The sequence below is a fragment of the Rhipicephalus microplus genome, chromosome 2, assembly GCF_043290135.1.
Source record: "Rhipicephalus microplus isolate Deutch F79 chromosome 2, USDA_Rmic, whole genome shotgun sequence".
NCBI lineage: Eukaryota > Metazoa > Arthropoda > Arachnida > Ixodida > Ixodidae > Rhipicephalus > Rhipicephalus microplus.
The window spans coordinates 31,955,673-31,978,846 of NC_134701.1; the positions used below are offsets into that span (position 1 = coordinate 31,955,673).

At 46.7% G+C, this 23,174-nt stretch overlaps 1 protein-coding gene across 6 annotated transcripts in view; it reads right to left on the bottom strand.

Annotated features, from left to right (window-relative positions):
- Positions 1 to 23,174, bottom strand: part of bbc (choline/ethanolaminephosphotransferase 1 bbc) — a 178,108-nt gene that overhangs the window by 88,406 nt on the left and 66,528 nt on the right. For all 6 annotated transcript variants that reach the window (XM_037420248.2, XM_037420249.2, XM_075886361.1 and 3 more), the window contains one exon: positions 10,829 to 10,954. In XM_037420248.2, the coding sequence (XP_037276145.1) occupies positions 10,829 to 10,954 (126 nt within the window). The remainder of the gene's footprint in view (positions 1 to 10,828; positions 10,955 to 23,174) is intronic.

Genomic DNA, 23,174 nt, shown 5'->3' on the forward strand with positions numbered 1-23,174 from the left:
GTAATGGCGATTTCTGCGTGCATTTTGACACTGGCCCGACGTCCATCCATAGCTAGTGCAGCATATCAGTGCTGGCAACCTAGCAAACGTATTGTTAACGTCCCTGTCAGCGTGTCATGGCGTACGGCGACGCATCCGGTCAGTCAAACTGAGTCCGAATAATCGAACGGCGCACAGCGGGGCGTCCGAATTTTCGGTCGTGAGTTTACATTAGGTTCAATGGGGCGAGTGGCGGTGCCACGAAGATGTCCGAATAAACGGGCATGTCCGAATTTTCGGCGTCCGAATAAACGGTCGGCGACTGTATCTAAGAACATTGTCATATAGCCACATTGCAACATAGTTCTGCCTCTGCATAGCCTCGTTCTTGATAAGACAATCAAAGAACATCCCCACTTCATTAACGCTACAACAAAAACCTAGCCAAGAGAAACACTTTCATGTTTCAGGGAAGAGAAGGACCGCACATACAGACACGTCTTTTGGATACCATGACATGCTGGCATCCTAAGTAACCTACATGCCGATCAGGCAACTCGAGGCTTCGGACACAACCAAGTGTTCCTTATGTTGACTGCAGCACGCCTGAAGCCAGTTCAAACTTCAGTATGTCACAGAGGATGATACCTACAGGTTTCGCCGCCTCATAAAAAGTTTATTGCAATGGCATAAAAAGCCATTGCCTGGCGTGACTCCAAACCAGAACCTACAAAATTTGCCGGGGCTGCACAAAACATGCAGCACAGCCACTGCAAAAGCTAGAAGAACTCTATTTTGGGGGAATACACGCAGCACAGATTTCACTGGGGCTGTGCAGAGTGTTTTGTACAACCCTGGAGATTTTTGTAGGTCCCAGTTTGGAGCCTATGCCAGGTAGTTGCCTTCCCCGTTGCAAGTCAAGACTAGTAGACCTATAGGCGATACCCACAACTCTATAAACCACCGTACCTTTTATAAAGTACACCGCCATTATTTGTAAATCTGTGGATAAGTGAGACACCTATGTGAGGCATTATGTGTGTGCCATGGACGATGACGATGTAATCTCGGCTCAGCTGAAAGCATTCGATGGCCCACTGGTAGAACCATTCGTGTCGTGTGGTGGCTGGTTCTTAATTTACTATTCTATGATGCCATTTTGTTACTAAGTTAGCAAATAGGTACTAGAAGACATGGAAATGCAAATACAAAATATGGCATTTACTCTACAGACAAAATGACTTGTGAAGAAGAAAGCGCATCGTTGGCAAGCAACATCACCACCGCTTGGGTACTGGGCTCTGGGCTTCTCTCGCTCGCCTCGTGCTGATCGTCGGCGGCATCTGCTTGACCGTTGCTCTGTCCCGATCACGTTTTCATCGTAGGTCCACCGTCGCAACACACGCCAATAAACCCCTTTTCAATTGGTGGAGGGTGCTGACATTCCCCGTCGCATGAACCTAGGTGCTGCCATTCGTTGTCGCCTAAACCTGGAGCTGGGCAACCGAACGTTACCTCCCATTATGGCCACCAATAACGCGCAACTTGGCTCTTCCACTTCATCCTCCAGCAACCCCGGCGTTTTTCACTTGCGAAAGCCCAAGGTCTTTAGCGGAGCTGATGAGACTGACGTTGAAGACTGGTTCACCAACTACGAACTGGTGAGCACAAACAACGAGTGGGATGACGCGGACAAGTTGACTAACGTCATCTTTTACCTCGCTGACGTAGCCGAAATGTAGTACAGTCGAGCCCGCTTATAAAGAACCTGAGCGTGACGCGGCATCCGTTCGCTGTATCCCGAAGTTCGCAGTAAATGAAACACAGCTTTTAAAAAAGTTGCGAGTGAAAACACAAATTTTTTTTCCCCAAAAAGTCCGTGATGAACGCGTTTCGAATAGCAGAAGCGATAAGGAGGGTCTCGAGTTCATTAAAAACGGCACGGAGCTCGTTCGCCGAGGCCCGTGGCATCAGCTGCATGAGGCACTGGTTTCAAAGTTTTGTCGTTCTCGCAATCCGATTCCTCCAAATCGTTCTCGACCCGCACTTCATTCACAATGCCCTAATCCATACATGGTTCCGCAGTGTCGGCATCATCATCGGCCGTAATTAAACCACCGCAACAGATGTCTCACCCACTCTCCTAGGTCGGAGTCGGCGACGCACTGCCACAAATCGCCGCTGCAGTGGTCCTGTCCGGAAGCTTCAGGCTCGGCATCGCGCCCGACGTCGACCAAGTCGGCCTCACGAGAACAGTTTCGCGCGTACGTAGCCGCCACCGCCACCCACGAAATATTTACAATCTTCACAGCTGAATACCGGGACGCCTGAAGCGGCAAGTTGGCTGCCAGGTGGTCAACAGCTATGAGCAAGCGCTCCGCAACGCTGCACCTGACGCGCGAATTACGCTCAAGCTAAGCAGTCACAGTTTCGACGTTTTGTTGAGCGGCAAAAAAAAAAAAAAAACGTGCTAGTCCTCCCGTCTGCCATCCTGATCACACACGCACACCAAGAGAGAGCAAGACACGCACACACGACACACATGCCACAACGTATGGAACAGCTTTGGGCCCGTTTCCAGTCAGAAAACAAAACTAATTCGAGCCAGCGTGGTGGGCGTCGTGAAGCGATGGAGACGGGCGAAGGGGTTGTTATCAAGAGAAGAGAGCAGACTTGCGAGAAAAGGGCAAGGAGTTGCGATAAAGAGAGGGGAGGAGGCAGCGGGAGGGCGACCTTGAAAACCAAAATACACGGGAAGGAGGCGGGTTAGGTAACTTGCTTGAAAAGTCTGCGAAACTCGTCCGTAAATAAATTTGGAAAGAGTACCTACGCGCGGCGGTGTTCGAAGAATCGGCGGCCGTGGTCAAAAAAATGTTTTGTTGCGCCGGCGGGTTTGCGTGCTTCACGGATATTTCACGATTCGTTCCGCGCAAATTCAGAGCCGTTTTCGCGCTTCCGCACGCGCGCGATAGGCATGTTGAGTTGAGTGCGAAGTGAGCGAGAACAAGTCCTAAACACGAAACGAATCGCAAATTATCAGAGTCGGTGGGGTAGCTTACCCGCGTGCACTAGATGTAGACTATCGGATACAGTCGGTGGCCGACGGTGTTGGCAATTGGTCTGGTCACTCCAGGCCGGCGACGCCAACGACAGTACCAGCGATCAAAAACACGATAGATGGCCAACCGGTCTTCGAAAGATCGGTGGCAGTGTGAAAACACGGACCTTGTCTGGCGATGCGGGGTGCTCAGAGTAGCGGGGGGACAAAGGACGGAGGGGTGCGTAACAAAAAGCGGTCGGGGAGAGCGGCAACTAGAGGGGCGCGGAGGCAGGGTCGGCGTATAACAATAAGATTGTATGGGCACCTTACCGATGCCGGATCGGTGGTCGAAATCGGTTTCCCGGGAAGTCGGCAGACCGCCGACTCCATTCGCTGTAACCGATCAGCGGCGCTCAGAGACGTTCTTGTAAGTGCGATTTTGTGCCATAGAACCAATGTATATTATCACGGTCACGCGGATATTGTTCGTTTTAAGCGAAAGTTCGTTTTAAGTGGGGCCGTTATGTGTGGGCTCGACTGTATAACAAGCACAAAAACGACATTACGACGTGGTCCGTCTTCAAAACGTTGTTTGCTGATGTTTTTGGCCGACCCGCTGTCCGCAAGTCTAGAGCCGAACAACGCTTGCGGACTCGCACACAGAAGCCGATGGAATCGTTCACCAGTTACACCAAAGACATTATTGATCTTTGCAACCATGCGAACACTGCCATGCCCGAGTCGGAGAAGATTCAGCACATCCTCAAAGGGATAAATGATGGTGCATTTCAGATGCTCCTGGCCCGTAATCCTGCCACCGTTGCGGAACTTGTCACTTTATGTCAAAGTGACAAGTTCTTATGTCACTTTATGTCAACTCGTGGAAACGAGTTGAACAAGTAGCGCGCCCTGACTCGGCCATTTTACTTACCAACGACTCGCTCTCCAGTCACTGATCACTCACCAATCCTGCAAGAGATTAAAAGCTTTGTGCGTAAAGAAGTAGCTCGGCAACTTTCGTTGATTCCCTTCACGTAGCAGCCCCCGTCCTCTGGTCTGCCCTCACCACTTCGCGACGTTATTGCCGAAGAGGTAGCTCAGGCTGTTCCGGTCGCTGCTTACCAGCAGCCTGTGGACATGCCTGTTCCCCGTGCGCCGGCTGTGCAGCCCGTAGCCGCGCCTCTTACGTATGCCCAGGTGGTACGCAGCAGACCCCGCCAGCAGCGTTTGCCACCCATGTCTTCAGTTGCTCCCCACTCCGCCCCTTTTTCGACACCTTGGGCCGCACCGCGAGTCAGCAATTCTTGGTGCACTCCTGACAATCGATCGATCTGCTACGCCTGCAGTACTCCAGGACACGTGGCAGGATATTGTAGCCGTCGCTTCCAGCCACTCTACGACGCTACTCTGCCGTTATCGTATGACCCACAGCCCATGCACCTACGTGCTCCCTATCCCTCACCGCAAATATGGCTACACTAATCTTCCCGAGTCTCAGTCACCCCAGCCCCCATCTCAGACTTACTCTCCCCGCTTCCCGTCTCTTCGCAGGCGATCACTGTCCCCAATGCATCCCCTACCCGCTTCCTCCAACCGGGAAAACTGAACGCCGCAGTTCCAGAGGCAAGAACAGTGCCGTCGTCGAAATGCCCAAGTCCTCGCACTTCGCCTGCTAACGTCGTCGCCATATCTGTCAATGGTGTTTCTACCTTTGTCCTCGTCGACAAAGGTGCTGCCATTTCTGTTATAGCCGCCCAGCTCTGCCGCTCCTATGCAGAGTGACCACGCCGCTCCCTGGGACCATCGCTTCGTACGGCTGGCGCACAACTAGTTTGCCCTCTCTGGCACCTGTACGGCCCGCACATTCATCCAAGGCTCTATGTACGCTGTCAAGTTCATCCTCCTTTTGGTGTGCTCGCATGACAATATCTTCGGGTGAGACTTTCTGTCACATCATCATGCCGTCATCGAATGCGCAAGCGCTGAAGTTAAATTTTTGCATCTGTGTGACGAAACTTTGCTCGAAACTCTTGAGCGGTCGCCAAAACTCGTCGTGCGTGAGGACACTAAAATTCCGCCAGCCTCTCTTGCCGTTGTCCGTTTGCTGCGATGACCATAACGATGCTACGGTAATGTTTACACCTTCCGACATTTTCATGAGCAGCAGAGTCGTTTCCTTGCCTTTCACTACTCTTGACGACACTGCTGGCCGAAGCAATCTTTTCGTCCACAATCACCTTTCTGCACCGCTTACGCTACTTGCCGGCGAATGTCTCGGTTGAGTGCAGTACCCTGATTCTTCTTTACTCCTTAACACGCCCGACGAATCATGCAGTAGCGCCTCGACCGAACTTCATGCCCTTTCCGCCCTGGAGTGCTCGTCGACTGACATCTTCTCGAGTTCCATCACCGACACCTTAACTGCTCAAGAACGCGCCGAGCTTCTTAATCTCCTCCAGCACTTCGTGAATTCATTCGACGTTTCTCAGCCGCAACTGGGTCGCACTTCCCAAGTGCACCACTACATTGACACCAGTTCACGCCAGCCATTGCGTCAAAGATCGTACCGTGTCTCTGCTGCAAAACGTCACGTTATCAACAACCAGGTCGAAGAGATGCTACGTCGTCCCATCGCACAGGCCTTGGGCATCTCCTGTCGTTCTAGTTCAAAAGAAGGATGGATCGATTCGATTTTGTGTCCACTAATGGCGATTAAACAAGGTGATGCGGAAAGACGTCTATCCATTACCGCGCATCGACGACGCCCTTGACAACCTCCAAGGAGCCGAATTTTTCTCCTCCCTTAGACTTACGATCTGAATACTGGCAGGTTCCTATGGCAGAAGCCGATCGCCAGAAAACTGCGTTCATTACACCAGATGGCCTGTACGAATTTAACGTAATGCCTTTTGGGCTTTGTAATGCTCCTGCCACGTTTAAACGACTCATGGACAACACGCTGCGTGGACTGAAGTGTTCTGTGTGTCTATGCTACCTCGACGATATTGTCGTTTTCTCTCCCGATTTCCCTACACATCTGCTTTGGCTCCAACAGGTTCTGACGTGTTTAACCAACGCTGGGCTCCAACTGAACCTTAAAAAGTGCCGCTTCGCCAGGCGAGAGCTGTCCTTCTTAGAGCACATTGTGTCCAAGCATGGTGTTCTACCCGACCCTGCAAAATTGCGAGCAGTTGCTGAGTTCCCGAAACCTACTACACTGAAAGAATTATGCAGTTTCGTCGAACTATGCTCGTACTTCCGGCGCTTCGCTCGAAATTTTGCGTCGATCATGTCATCACTGAACAACCTTCAACGCGGAGGTGCAGACCTTTCATCCTGGTCTCCTGACTGCGACGTCGCGTTTGCTACCCTCCGTAGTCTGCTAACAAACATCTCCTCCCATTCTTCGGCATTTCGACCCAAAAGCTACAACGGAAGTTCACACAGACGCTAGCGTGGTTGGTCTTGGCGCTGTCCTCGCCCAACGCAAGCCAGGCTACTCCGAATATGTCGTCGTTTATGCGAGTCGCACGCTCACTAAAGCTGAGGCCAAATACAGCGTCAGTGAAAAGGAATGCTTAGCGCTAGTGTGGGTGCTTCGCAAGTTCCGCCCTTATTTGTACAGTCGCCCATTCGACCTATTAACGGACCACCATGCACTTTGTTGGCTCGCCACATTGAAAGATCCGTCTGGCCACCTAGCTCGGCAAGCAGTGCAAATCTACGAGTACGACATTCGCGTCATCTGTCGCAGCGGTCGCAAGCATTCTGATGCAGACGCCCTGTCCCGTTCGCCTTTACCTCCCGACTCGGCCTGTGAAACCACTGGTACCAACTCCGTCGCATCTCTTGACCTCGACTCCTTTCCCAGTGAACAACACAAAAACTCCCGGATCGCTTCCCTTTTTGACTGCCTCTCTGGACCGTCAACCACTGCTGTATCACGATCTCTGCGACGTCAGGCTGCTCATTTCGCCCTTTCGTGATCGGCTGCTACACCGACGCAACCACGCCCCTGAAGGTCGCAAGTGGCTCTTGGTTGTCCCCCGTAGCTTGCGATCAAAAATATGCGCGTTTCATGACGATCCCCAATGTGTCCATGCCGGAGTTTTCAAAACTTACGAACGCATTCTGTATAATTTTGTTCGAAAATTCATTATGAGCTGCCCTGACTGTCAACGCCGCAAATCACCACTTGTCCGGTGCACTTCAATCGCTTCCGTGCTCTGCCGAACCTTTCGATCGGATCGGAATTGATCTCTATGGCCCTCTACCGACCACATCAAATAAAAATCGGTGGATTATAGTGGCTGTGGACCTTTTAACACGCTACACTGAGACCGTCGCCCCTCTAAGTGCCACTGCGCGGGACGTAGTCTCCTTCGTCCTCCAGCACTTCATACTACGACACGGTGCACCTCGAGAACTACCGAATTTACTCGCGTAATCCTCGCACTCGCATAATTCTCGCACCCCCCACATCACCTAAGAAAAAACACGATTTTTTTTTCCTCGAGTAATTATCACACCCTTGAAAACTGTCGCAATAATGTCATCTGCTCTTTCCAGGCATTGATGATGATAGTGCACACCATCTGGTACCATCTCTTAAGCATCAAGCGTACTATTGCACGTAGATTCAACCCAATCCGAGCCAAGCCGAAGTGGCCAGCACGGGCTGCGGTGTGTTTAGTATGTTGTGTCGGTAATTTTGGCACGCTATGGGGTGATACTGAAGCCACACGGCTGCTTCAAGTTGCGAGTGATAGATCATGCGCTAAACAACGACAACAGGGCTGCCGGTAGGCCCTTCGGAGCCTACGAGTTTTGTGTTCGCTACTGGTGACTGCAGCTGAAAGCCACCAAGACGCATTGGGCCTGCCGTGTGCCTAAAACTGGGATTGATGGGAAACTTTATTTCTTCAGAAGGAAACTGCGGACGATTCTGTTAAATAGCCATCAGCCCAATACTGACGTCCTACGCTTACTTTTTGAGAGCTCCTGTTGAGCGGCGACCGCTACCGCTACGCCCGCAACGCCCACAAGCTTCGTGTATGGTATTTTAATTCTCGACTATTTGCTTCCACTTTTTGTGTCTGAAATAAATCTTGCCTTGTGTTAAACCTCTGCTTTTATTGTTGAGGTAAGTTCTAATTAGTACTTCTTAAAGCTTGCTGTAAATTGCTGGTGTGAGAATCCCGATTTGCGGTTACTTCGTTTTCTTTTTCACTCTCCGAGTTTTCGTGGAACGTTTTCCCCGCGTAATAGTTCTCGCACCCCCCAACTTTGCATCGGTTTTCTGGCAAAAAAAAAGTGCGAGGATTATGCGAGTAAATACGGTACTAAGTGACCGAGGTCGAGCATTCCTATCAGAGGTCGTCACGGTTCTGCTTTCTGCATGCCATGTTGTTCATCGCAAGACCACGGCATACCACCCACAGACTAACGGGCTCATGGAGAGATTTAACCGCATCCTCAGCGATATGCTCGCGATGTACCGTATTTACTCACATAATCCTCGCAATTTTTTTGCCGTAAAACCAATGAAAAGTTGGGGGGTGCGAGAATTAGGGGGGAAAACTTTCCACGAAAACGTACAGAGCAAAAAAGAAAACAAAGTGGCCGCAAATCGGGATTCTCAGACCAGCAATTAACAGCAAGCTTTAAGAAGTATTAATTAAAACTTATCTTAACAATAAAAGCAGAGGTTAAACACAAGGCAAGATTTATTTGAGAGACAAAAAGTGGAAGCAAATGGTCGAGAACTAGAATGCCATACACAAAGCTTGTGGGCGTTGCGGGCGTAGCGGTAGTGTTCGTCGCTCAACAGGAGCCCCCAAAAGGTAAGCGTAGGACGTCAATATTGGGCTGATAGCTATTTAACAGATTCGTCCGCAGTTTCCTTCTGAAGAAATAAAGTTTACCATCATTCCCAGCTTTAGGCATATGGCAGGCCCAATGCCTCTTGGTGGCTTTCAGCTGCCGCCACCAGTAGCGAACACAAAACTCATAGACTAACGGCGGCCCTGTTGCCGTTGTTTAGTGCATGATCTATCACTCGCAACTTGAAGCAGCCGTTTAGCTTCAGTATCGCCCCATAAAGAGTCAAAATTACCGACACAACATACAAAATGCCACAACGCACACTGGCCACTTCGGCTTGGCTTAGATTGGATTGAAAATCCGTGCAATAGTACGCTTGATGCTTAAGAGATGGCGCGCGCTATCATCATGCTGGAACGAGCAGACGACATTATTGCGGCAGTTTTCGGGGGTGCGATAATTACTCGAGGAAAAAAAGAAATCGTATTTTTGTTGGGCGATGTGGGGGGTGCGAGAATTATGCGAGTGCGAGGATTACGCGAGTAAATACGGTATGTGACATCTGATCATACTAACTGGTATCGCATTCTTCCCTTCATCACGTTCGCATACAACACCGCGGCACAGTCTACCACTGGATTTTCACCTTTCTTTCTTCTTTATGGACGCGAACCATCCCATACCATCGACACTCCCCTTCCATATCGTCCTGACGCATCCGAATGCCCATCTGTGTCCGAAGCTGCCCGAAAAGCGGAAGAGTGCCGTGAACTCGTACGCACATTTACGTCACAACAGCAGCAGCGCCAAAAAGAAAACAACGCCGACTCTTCACGAAGCCACAGCTATTCCCCAGGATCACTTGTACGGCTGGCTGTTCCTTACCGAACCCCCGGCCTTTCCTCAAAACTTGTCCCAAAGTACGAGGGCCCTTACCGCGTTTTGAAGCAAACCTCCCCGGTGAATTTTCTCATTCAGCCCCTTTCCCCATCTGACGACATGCGCCGGCGTGGACGTGACATCGTCCGCGTCACCTGCCTTAAGCCATATTATAGCCCTCTGCCTCCAGACTCTTAGGTCGCCAGGATGGCTCTTTTTCGGCGGGGGAAAATTGTGAAGAAGAAAACGCATTGTTGGCAAGCAACATCGCCACCGCTTGGGTACTGGGTTCTGGGCTTCTCTGGCTCGCCTCGTGCTGATCGTTGCCGACATCTGCATGACCGTTGCTCTGTCCCGATCGTGTTTTTATCGTAGGTCTACCGTCGCAACACACACCAATAAACCCCTTTTCAGACTAACAGCAAAGAACGTGCACACGGAACAATTTCATTGTCCTTGTTCGGGCTGGCCACTACAGTTGCCGGCCAACCTCACGTCGTTCTTACATATGTTAACCCGGTTTCCTGCCCGACGTCACATTGATTGTCATGAGCGACAGCCGTCAGGTTGAAAAAATCTGTACACAAGTGTTTTGTCAAGCGGACATTTTTATTAGCGAGCTTGTCTTCCTCAAGGCTAGGACAGAACTTGTTTCATTATAGCTGGCGTGTCTGTGCTTCGTACCCTCTCCTCAATCTTAACAAAAGAATGAAGGTGAGCAACACTAGTTTCGGGGTTGAGGAGAGTAAAATTTGAGGGGGAGGGTGTGCTGTGATGAATTGTGCAATGCTTGTAGCAACAGGTATTGAAATTAAAAAAAAAAGCAAATAAACCTATAACATATGGCCTCTGAGCATGATGTTGCCGCACACGGCAGTGAAATCGGCCAATACACTCGGCCTGCTAAGCCTACCAATAAACTTGAATACAGCGCTTAGAACCACTTTAAAGAGATCCCGAGCTTTTGCTATCAAAGCTTCTGAGGAACAAGCTAAGTCAAATACAAGCCTCAGTTGATAACTTCAGGGCCCCACAACACACAGCGACTACTTAGCAATCCAAGGCGGGCGCCAACCATTTCGGCACCAGCGATCTACCATTACTTACCAGACAGACAAGCAGGATGATGTACTCGTTGATGAAAGTGTTGAAGTACTGGTTGAGGAAAAGCATTCCAGGGCCAAGCAAAGCAGAATCCATGTAGTCCATCTCACTACGGCACATGTGCGCCACCTGCATGTGTGAGAATACAATCAAAGTTGACAAAAAAGTTTTGTGTGCCAAAAGTACAACATGATTATGAGATGCCCCATAGGAATTATTTAGTTCTGAATGGCAAATAAGACCATGCGAACTGCTAATGTTAAACATAATCAACACCTACACAGCCTATTATGTTAAACATAATCAACACCTACACAGCCTATGAATCAATACCTAAATCACAGCCTATCAATCAACACGTTTCGATACAATGGTGGTGAAGCAGTCGTAAATTGTTGAATAACCTGATAATTGGTTGAGCATGTTGGCTGGAAGGGGCCCTGCAACACTCTTGAGCATGGTCAGAAAACGCTGCCAATCTGCAGTCTAGGCTTCCGAGAAAACGCGAGTCAAGTATTATAGCTCAGCACGTGGCTGAAATTCCCAATAAATTCTCAAAGTCAGCAAAAAAATGCTTTCTCTTTTCTCGACTAATGACGCTACAAACTAAAAAATCACTTGTATTAGCCATTGGCTGATTAGAGCACAGCATGCTCAATCGTTACTAGGGCCCCCGCAGGAGGCTGCGACTTGTCCACTCGTGTGAGCGCGGTCGCACTGAAAAGCTGTGTAATCAAAAAACAAAATGAGAAAGTGATTGAGGTCACAAGGCACGCGTGACGTATGTACTTCCTCCTTGCCATGCATACCTGCTTATTTTCCAGCGCTTTCTTCAGAACGAGAGAAGCGACAATGCAACTGCAGCGTGCGACAAACCGTTGTAACTGTGCTCGTACTGGACAGATTCTACCAATCAGTGGTGAATTCATGAGACAATAAGTTCTTTTGGTGAATTCATTTCATGGCTACTTCAAAAAGTGTTGCTGGGCCCCTTTAAACTTGCATGATTTAATGAAGCATTATTGCTGATCACAGCATTCTTGCCACTATGAACTGGTTATTATTGGCAAGATTGTGTATGGCAATGATGCAACTTACATTGTGTCCAACACAGACAAAGTGATGCTGCTTTCCACAAACCCCGCAGACAAAAAATATAAAGCGATCACAGATAGCAACAAACAACATAATTCTGAAGGCAAGTGTGCAAGCAGATTGGAAACGATGTTGTTGACCCAACCACTGTGCACAAAACCTTGGTTGCTGACACGATCAGACACACAGTCCACAGGTAAGCAACGGCTAACGCAGCAGTACATTAAGCCACAAAATAATTCCACATTCTTGTTCTTTTATCGACCTAAACAAAAGTGGTAGTACATAAAATGGTTAAGATTGAGTCTAAACAATCCAAAGAAACAGATCCAATGCGGGATGGCATGTTAACATTTTCGTCACCGTGCCTATACCCATCGATAGTATGTTTACGAAGTTTACAACTTGTATATTTGCCCTGTTTCCAACACTTTTGGACCCCTAGTGCTGCATAAAAGAAAAGTATTTAATCAGTTTCACTTTTGTGTTTCTCTTCTTTTACCATGGGGTGATTTTAACTCTTTCCTTACCGTCCCATAGAGCATCGATCACTATGGATCGATGGTTTTAAAAGCCCCGCCAAAAACAAATGCGCGCTCACGGACTTTTAGCGCCATCTGGCCAGAAATACAAGAACTACTATACACTTCTTTTTTGTTTCGCTCTATCAGTGGGAGCTCCCGCGCAAAAAGAAACGACAACGGAGGAGGTAGCACCGTGTTTCGCAACATTGCTCCGAAAGCGCATCGCCCGCTGCTGAAGAAGAAACTTCAGAAAGCCGATTTCGCTGCCTCTACTGCTCATGATCTTGATTTGAGCTGTAGTGAGGACTCTGTAGAAGTTGGATCATCAGATTTCGACTCAGACAGCGATGATTCATCTCCACAGCCCGGATCTTCAACCCGTGTGTCAAAGTAAGCGTAGGTTCAGATGTCGATGTTGTTTTTATAACGTGAGCGTGTTTTGTAAGTGATGGCACTTGTTTACTTTTTCTTACTAGGGTGTCAACTATCTATAGAGGCGATATTCTGCCGAATGCAGCATGCAGAGTCAAGTTCTTACCTAAACACTTGGCATACATCTGGAAGTGACGTGCCCGAGCGAGACGCGAAGTTTTATCCGCACACTGGACATGTTTATGATGTTTTTCACTGCTGAATTGGCCTCAACTGTCGGTCAATACACCAACAAGTACGCTTGGATGAAAGTTTTCGAAAAACCCAGCTACACACGCAGAAGCAGACGGCTCTTGGCTTGATGTCGCGCCGCCGGAGATGTTGCGGTTCATTGCACTCCTCATTTACATGGGTATCGTGCAAGTGCCACGCCTTCATATGCACTGGAACACTGGGTCAATATACGGTGGTCTCCTTCGCGCGCAAATCATGAGTAGAAAGCGTTTCTTTTCTCTCCTCGCTTTCTTGCACATCTCTGATCCGGAGGATAAGAGTACTGCATCAGCCGAAAAACTGCGGAAGGTGTGGTCACTGCTTCAACATATCAATGAGGTGTCGGCCCGATTTTTCCAGCCACAGGAAGCCATTGCAGTAGATGAAAAGATGGTGAAATCGAAAGCAAGATCGGGAATTAGGCAATATATTCATGATAAGGTGACAAAGTGTGGTTACAAATTGTGGGTTTTAGCTGAATCTGAAACAGGGTACACATCACAGTTCTTTGTCTACACAAGTAAGAGGGAGACACCAGGACCACATGGGTTGGCTTTTGATGTTGTCAGTAAACTTTGTGAAAAATACTTGGAACAAGGGTACAAAATTTACATGGACAATTTTTATACCTCAAAGCACCTATTTGAACATCTCTTGCAATGCAAAACGCTGGCATGTGGATTGACAAGAAAAGATCGCCGAGGCTTCCCTGGTGATCTGAAAGAAACAAAATGGGAAAGGAAGGCTGAGCGGGGGGACATTCGGTGGGTCAGGGATGGAAACATCTTGTTTCTCCAGTGGAAAGACCGCAAGGCAGTAAATCTAATGAGTTTAATTCACACAGCGAATGAACACATTTCAGTAAAAAGGCGTCAAAAAGTGGGGAACCAATGAAAGTGGGGAACCAATGGACTGAGAAAACAATAAGGAAGCCCTCGTTAGTGCATGACTACAATGCAGGCAAGTTGGGGGTAGACAAATCTGGCCAGATAATTGACATAGACAATGTCCTTCGGAAATGCGTGTGATGGTGGAAAACGCTGTTCTTTCATTGTATCGACATAGCCTGTGTACCTTTATTCCTTTATTCCTTTATTCTTTTTCAAGAGCATTGCAAACAGCATCCCGACAATCCTGAGCTAAATTTGAGTTCCTGATTTGATTAGCTTTCTTTCCAAGAGATGCTCATCCAGGAAATTTTGAACCTAAATGATCAACCTGTCAGAGTTTCTTATCTGCCACCCGACTGGATTCGGCACAAGCTGGAAAAGGTTGACAGCCAAAGAAACTGCAAGTTGTGCTAAGAGAACACTAAGAAGGAAGTAAAAACAAATGTTCTTTGCAGCACCTGTGAAGCACATCTCTGCTTTACCACCACGCGCAACTGCTTCTCCAAGTGGCACATGCGTCATGGGCGCTAAGATGAGAGCCCGCTAAAAATATACTTTTTATCCTAGAATGTTCAAATTTGGAAATATTACTCCTGATATTATAAGCTACGATTTGTATAATTCAGTTTTGTTTTAATCTAAATGCTGTAATGTATAACAGCAATTTTATATCTTCTCTTGTACACTTTCTTCAGTTTTTCTCGAATTTCAGAAATAAATTATGAAACAATATTAGGTTGTTTACTATGAATTTTATTGCATTAGAAAAACACGTGAATGGGCTACATTTTAATATAGAATAACCCATTGTACACACAACAGTTTCTGATAAAAAAAATATCATGTAGACACACATTGAAAAGGCCAGTTTTCTATGGTAAGGAAAGAGTTAAAGGGCCTTTCCATGCGCACGAGTGAGCGTGCATAATTTTAATAATGGGGTCGACGTCGCGTGTGACCGCTTCACGAAAACGGCAAATTTCGGAGGATTCTCATGCATCTGGGCTGAAATATTCAAATGACAACAGCACAGGCTCAGAAGATGACATCGAGACTTTTGATTTCAGTGCGGACAACGAGAGTTCATCAAACTGCCTCGAAACATCAGTGGTCATCCACAGGCGACTTTAGCTTTGTGCTCGAGACACGTTATTGTCGGCGCACGTTGGTGTAAGTCGACCCGAAGTGTTCCGAGGGTTACACCTCTTATCTGCAGGGCATCCACTTTTTTCAGGCGGGACTACTTGCCGGCGGCAGCGCAGGGAGTGCAGTTTCATGCGCGGAGGCAGCTGGGAGTGAACCTTGGAGCCACGTTATGCAGTGCTGTGTGGCGCTTCAGATTTTTGTTTTTTACTGTTCAAGTTATCGGAGACCTATGCAAAAGAGAAAATAAATATGCTTGGAAGCATACTTTTCAGAAGCCGACGTACAGCGAGAGAGACAGTTCTTGGAGGTCCTACAGTCCATCTTGATGCTCCTACATGAAACGCTTCTTAGGGCTAACGGCACCAGCCAAAGAAAAAAAAAATGAGGAACTGTAAATTATGTTATGAACAAAGAAACGTTCAACAGAAAGCAAATGTTTTCTGTGAAACATGTGTAGCAAACCTGTGTTTTACTGCATCGCGAAACTGCTTCGCTTGGTGGCATGAAAGTCACTATGTGTGATGTTATTTTATAGACACAAAAACTTTTGCATTTACAGCGCTTATATTTACAGGATAATTGTGTGAGCTCCTAGCGCTTAAAATTTATATTTCTATTTCTTTTTATGCATAGCTTGTTCAGACCAATGGTGATGGTTCAATGAAATTTCTTTGTTCATGTTTATAATGTGTTTTTTTTGACGATTTTCTTCGTACTATTGTTAATAAATTTGTGGGTTCAATCTGACCCTGTTTGAAAGATAACTCCTAGCTGTACGATTTGACACCATAAACGTTAACATCAGTAACTTTGGGTGCCATAAAAAATAAGGCTTTCTGGAAGAGTTAACAACAGTTTCAAGTTTCAAAGATACAGCAGACATGCGATAATCCAAACTATGAATTTCTACTTTTTCTACTTTTGTCGTTCCTACTACATCATTCAGTTAATTTATACTTTTTGCAGTTCCACACTGCAAAACATCTGCCACTTTCCTACTATTATTCAAACATTTGAGTGCTTATATAATCCAAACAGTCTAGAGATGAGAAATAAGCGTCTCAGGCCCCCAAGAAAAAAGGTTTTACTCGTAAGCAAATGTTATAAATGAAGCAGACACATGGTAAAGCTTGATGCTTCTCAACTGGTGTAGAAATAGCTTTGTGCTGAAGGTGCATATAGCAAAGAAGCAGTTAGCAATTCACGATTTCTTTAAAAGGTCTGATCAGTAATAAATGGCCAATAGACTTGTGGACCTTACATATCTGCTTTCTGTTCAATGGGTGCAGTTAGGGTTTAAAATATTTAGATAAAATAAAATCAATGTGTCACCTTGCCCAGAGCCATATAATTCAAGCAAAATTCACAGATCCCTTTGAGTTTGAATTGATGAGAGATAACTGTACTACATGCTTGTGATTTTCTGCAGGGTGAGAAAAAAAACAACAGAGAGGACACAAAGTACCGTCTGCCGTTTTTTTTTCTTTCTTTAATGCGAAAGCATTTCTTGTCAGGCTGTATGGCATCCGGGGTTGTCCGCGGCAGAGCCCCCTCTCACTCCCTCTCCCATAGCAACAGCTGTGGGCGTGCACACTTATCCTCGCCCCTAGCAACCAGAGCCAGTAGTGCAATAGCCTGTGGTGTGATAGTGTAGAAGAAAGTAGGTGCAGTGCTTCCGCGCTCCTTCAATCGCCGTTCGCTCTCTCTTCTCTCTGCGCCCCACTTTCCCGTCTACTCATGCCTCACTCTCGATCGTTTGCCCGCTGAGCGCCTCTTGAGAACATCCAGAAATGTGTGCTCCAGACGCCGCTGTAAAATTCCAACGCAGAGCTGAGAACGCTGGCGCCTCGCTCTCCAGTCCGCTCGCTCCTCCCTCTCGACTGTTCGCTGGCTGGGCGCCTCTCAAGGCGATGGCAGAAGTAGGTGAAGGCGAATGTCTTACGGCATTAGTACCCTCTCTCGGCGCAAGAAACGCATTCACATTTCCTCACGATTTGCTACGAGGAGGTGAGGGCATTTTTTACAGCAAAAGCTGTTATGATATCACTTTTCGGGTCACACGCAGTTCTTGTTATCCGCCGCCAATGTTCGTAACCACATCAGGCGAAATTAGAAAAAAAAAACCTTGCACTAATGACACAGCGGGGCTTGAACCCGGGTCCGCAAGCCCAATATTCTACCACTGAGTTACGCCGGTGCTTGTAACTTGTTGTCAAACTTGCCTTAGGCAGGCTTGACCTAGCCCCAATGATACAGCGTGGCTCGAACCAGAGTCCCCTGGGTGCCAGCCCAGTATTCTACCACTGAGCTACAACGGTGCTTGTGACTTGTTGTCAAACTTGCCTTAGGCAGGCTTGATGCCAGGAAAGCAATCGTGTTAATATGACTTATAAAGCGTTTTACAACAGCGAAAGAACAACCAGTCATCACACAATGCGAATAGTCTAATGAGTGGGCAGTCCAATGTTCCCCTATCAACTGTGGCGCATAACCACTTCAGCCATGATTCCTCATTGTCGTCAGCCACTGCATGGACAATTGGCACGGGATTCCTTGCAAGTGTTTAGCAGATACCACGGTTCTCAGAAAAACGACGAAAAATTAACTAAAAGTTTATTATTAATGCCCTAATGGGTACCAAGCAAGTGTGCTTGCAGTAGTTACCCAATGAGTGTTTTGAAAAGGCACTGAAAGGCCCCTCTTCGAGCTTTCACTGCGACTGTGCTGCGCCTATACCGTGCAGGCCTGGCCTTTGTTTCCCTTACCCTGCAGCACATCGCAAGCATGAAGACGTTAGCCCCCATTGCAACATTGTTAGCATGCAATTAAAAAATACAGCGTTTAGATCACATGCAAGTACAATGCAAAAATGTAACACACTAACTAGAAGAAAAAATATTGCTGATTTCTTGAGGAAAACATGTTGCTGTTTCACAGTTCACAGCAGATGATGGTAGACTATTCCGGCATGCTATTGATGATGAAAAAACAGTTTCTATGAATGTCGTTATGACTTTTAGGCAGCCTTGTTGGCCTGTCATAGTTAGTTCTTGAGGAGTGTCTAAGTGGTTCAAGGAGATGTTCTGCTCTGGATATTTTATAATGCTCATGATAAAAGTGATACGAAAATGTGAGTTTGGAAGTTATTCTGCATCGATCAAGACAACACAGTTCAGCTTTTTTACGCAGAGCGGTAACACTACTATGCCTGGAATAACTTGAAAACACAAATCAGACTGCTACATTTCAGACTCACTCAATGTTTTTGATGAGAAATTTGCGATTTGGACTCCAAGCTATGTCGGCATATTCTAGTGCAAGTCTACTTAGTTAGTGTCTTACACGCAGTTAGTTTAAAGGGTCCCTTAAACGATTTTTCACATTTGTAGCTTTAAAGCATTGTAGAGCAGAGAGCTCAAATCGATCTCTCAATTTCCCTTGGGACTTGGTCTACCGGCCCAATGTGTTTGTAAAATATCGTCAAAACCGTTTCAAGGTCCCTTTAATCTCGGGCTTTGCATTTTCGAACACATAGCCGCTATGTGTTGTTCCCAACTTAGCTTGGATATTAATGTAACTCTCAAGTATATTACAGGATTACTTTTGGCGATTTCCAAATTACCTAATTTATATTAAAAATTAAGAGGCTTTTTGTTGTAAAATTTATGTCTACAGTTTTTCTTGTGTTAATTGTCATTCCCCCTTGAGAGCAGAATGATGCCTGAATTTTTTGTAGCTAGTGATTAAGATTAACCTGAACACATGCAAGAATAAAGTATTGTTATTAGTCCACAGTTTGACTTACTGTCGTGTACACGACACAGTCATCTGCGGAAAGCCTTAGTTAAATGGATAAGTCGATGCAAAAGGAAATGTCATTAATGTATATACCAAATAGAATTGGTGCTAAGACGGTTTCCCGTGGTACGCCTGACAAGACGTCTAGGCCGCTTGAGATATTGTTGTTTATAACCATAGTGGAGCAAACTTGCGTTTTAGTTGGCCTCACGCGAAGGTTCGACGGGAACATTTGCCGTAGCTGCCTGCGCCGTTTCTCACTGGTCTGTTTGAGGGTGTCCCAAAAAGACGCAAGTTATCTAGATGAAAATGAATGTTTTAGGCATACAGTAGAACCTCGTTGATATGTTTCTGAATAAACTGTGGAAGATAAACGTACGATTCGGGATAACATGCAATCTAAATCCAGCAAAACTTGAGGCTGAAAAGTCTATATAGTGGTGTAAGGGCAAAAAACATTCATTTCTCAAAAGACGTACTGATTTCCTGCTGCTGCCTCTCACCCTTCGACAAGAAAAGCTCCTTCAGCACACATCTTAGACACTTGCCTGCATTTTCCTCATTTTTTTGTGCAAAAGAAGTTTTATAAAGCTTCGAGTCCAGCAAGGGGTTCGGCGAAGTTAGCAGGTCAGCGCATGCTTTCGTTCTCGCCGCTGTCTTTCGGTGCCTGATCCTCCACCTCCTCCCCGACAATCTCGTCTATCGAGATGAACTCAGCGAAGTGTACATCATGCCAGTAAAAGAGAACTCCTTATCGATGTCGTCATTGATGTAAGACGCGCACACTACTGGGTCGTCTTTGCTGCACTCTGTATCCTCCAATGCAAGCTGCTGTGGAAAAGCGCACTTTCCGAAACAATAACCGTTTCACTCGTCACAGTGTGCCAAGTAGTGTCAAGAGCTTTCGCTTCGTGGACACCACACTAGGCACAGCTGTCTCGTAACGCAAACTACTAAGCAGCTTCGCACAGCGCCCGGACTGCATGTGCCTTTCTTTTTTCTCCTTGAAGTAGCAGCAATCACTGACGACAATCTTGTTGGGCGATAACCTTTTCTGGTGGAGATCACTTTGCAGAGTTGCAGACACCCAGATAACAGAGCGCAGCACGCATTACTCACTGATGACAGGGGGACAATTAGTAAAGAGAGGTGAATCCCGTTCGCGTCCCGTTCCCAAGGCAGAACATGACAGAATCCAGCTGCGCATGAGAGAAAGTTGGGAGAGGAGACAGATGTAGCAAAAATGAGAAATATATGCGGCGCATTGTGTAGCGGAGACAACACGTTTGTCTTGTGCCAAAGCGTGGGGAACTGGAGGTGACAGCGCATGCATTCTTTGTGCCACATTGTTAGCTCCGTAGTGTTCGCCCTGCTGTTGTAGCCATGGGTCTGAACAAAACAGTGTGCGGGACGAGCAAAGAAACTGCTATCACTTAGTTTAGAAGCACGCGAGAGCGTTTTTTTTTTTTGCACACCTGAATGAAAGTTTTTGCCCGCGGAACATATCATATAACCGCAGTTTGCCACAATGCAAACGTTGCTGCCAAATAATCGTATCTTCCAGGAACGCATTAAGCAGAACGTCTTAACACATAGCTCTATGGCGGCATTCACAGTTTTTCGAGATTTCAAGCGTAGCAGTCAGAAAATCGTATTAAGCAAGAATGTATCAACAAGGTTCTACTGTATATTGTGGTTTGAAAATAAATTGAGGTAGTTTATTGAAAATATGAGTATTTTCGCTCCCTCTTGAGGTTTCTATCACCCAGTTCCTACTGTATTCTCTGACAACTAAAAAGCATTACAGTCACTAGCCACACATGAACAGGCAGTTTCTTACAGGTAGGAAGTGGGTTTTTTGAGACCAAAAATCATGAAAATATTATTTTTGAAAATAATATTTTTGGATAATGCCACTGCTGATGCACAACCTTGCCAGTTTTTATGTGCCTTAGACCAGTACTTTAGCCAACAGAATTTTATGTGACATCGAGCAAAATTTTTCATAATGCGTGCACAAAATATAGGCATATTTAGTGTTGTGCTGTTGCTGCTCTATGTTCTGTTTGTCAGCCACCTTGATAGCATCTGAAAAATCGCAGCTTTTCTTAACTATTTCAATGTATGTGCTTGTTTCCGTCCCCTCAGAATTCATGCAGAAAATCCACACTAAAGAAAGCTTCCACTGTGTAAGCGTACTAGCATCAGTCGTGCTTTACTATTCGCCAAGCCTCCTGCACCAACTGCTGCAGTGCACACAAAACAGCAAGTTGACCTTGCCACCGTATTGCTGTGTTCTCAATATATTATGATCGAAAAATCTCGACCCACAACAGCTGGCAAGAAATCAGGGCAGGCTTTTTTTTTTTTTATCCTCGATTAATTCTGCACGCACCAGCAGCACACTGGCTTGGCGCCAGGCGAGCTAGACGAAGTGTGCTGTAGCCATCAGGAGTGAACTAGGCCTTTACTCTCGACCACGTTTTGAAACTGATTCTGGCGAAGGCATAGAGAAATTTAGGCAGCGCTCATAAATTCAGGAAGAAACGCAAAATAATTAGGGAAAAGTGAGATGATGGCTCAGGTGCATCAGAAGCAGACCCGGCATATGACAGCGTAGAAGCTGTACACGATTCATCGGTTGAAATACTCCAGCTGTTTTGATGGCCAGCTCGGTCGACGTCGGTGACAGGCAGCCTGGTACAATAATCAACAACGTTCAATACTTGTGCCGATAGTGCACAACAGACAAAAAATGAGATTTCAAACTTATCGCACGGATGAAAACGGGCTTCATTCTTGTAGAGTAACTCAGGCAACAAGAATATTGCAACTTTAGAGCAACTTTCAAGCCAGAAAAGGGGAGTTTAGAAGCAGCTTTGGAACACCAAAAGGTGTGTTTTGGAGCTATGCAAGTTAGTTTCAGAGCAGACTTCTAGATTCACATACCATTTATTTGAAATTTTGTCTTTAGAATAAACATTGTGGTAACCTTAATACTCACTGCAGTCGAGACCTTTGTGGGAGATGACTAGAGCACTGCATGGGCATGCTCGTGTCCTTGAGCATCGGGCTCGGGTCAGGCTCAGACCAGAGTCAGGCCTGTATTAAGCCAGGCTCTCATCCACAGTCGACACGAAGAGGATCGCCAATTAGTTCGATATATAAAAAGTTCGACATAGAAAAATAGAGGCCCCGAGAGCTTACCTGCAGCGGATCATCACCTACATTGCTGGCGCGCTTGCTATCTTGGCGAGTAAATCAGTGCGCTTTCAATGCGAAGAGACTGTGTGAAAAGAGCACTTATCCCTGGAGCGGTTTTATGTGCTCACACCAGCATTTTGTAGAAGTTCCGCGATATCGGATCCAAAAGTGGCTGCCAGCTCTACTTCTTATAACATTAATTTTTTTTGCTCACGCATTCATTGCTTTGCATTCAACGTGCCGTCATGTTGCCAGAACTAATCGGCTAATAGCAAAAGCTACCAGCCTGTAAACTCGCAGCACAGCGCAAGACAGAAGCACGTGACGAATCGACTTCCGAAGATTCATCGTCACCGTAGTCTTGAAGAGTTTCCATCAGCGCCTAATCTGACGTCCCTTTGGTTGTGACGACACGGTTCACAGCTTCGCCGCAAGGGCCAAGTAATGAATGCGATAGCAAGAACTTAGAATGTAGCTCTCAGAACGGCAAGCAGATTGAAACCTGCAGCATGCTGCTCACGCACAAAATGACGCACGAAAACAACATACCGTATTTACTCGATTCTACCGTGCCCTTGATTGTAACGCGCACCCAATTTTCTCATTGGCCCGTATGACCACACCACTCGAAAAAACGACTCCTTTCGGGAGCGTCTTCCATTTAAATATGAGGAAGGGGGGAAGCTTGTGCCCGTCTGACGTGTAACAGAGCATTGCCGTCACTGTAGTTTCACCGTGGACCGATGTCAGCACGCGAGCTTGCTTCGCCCCCTTCTTCTCGACGGTTGTGGTGCCAGGCATGTCGAAGTAAGGAGGTGTCTGATCGGCATTCTCGATTTGCCCAAGCAGGGAGCCGTTGTTGGGCCGCAAGTTTAGGACGAACCTCTGAAAACTGAAGCTTTTCTTCGTACTCCTCCGGCAACTTTTGGCATATGCCTGTTAGCCTTCAGAGGGAAAAGCTTTTCCTCTTCATAAGGTTAGTTAGCCAGCACCTGCTCGCTTTAAACTGGCTACGCATTAGCCCTTTTTCTAAGGCTAACTGCATAG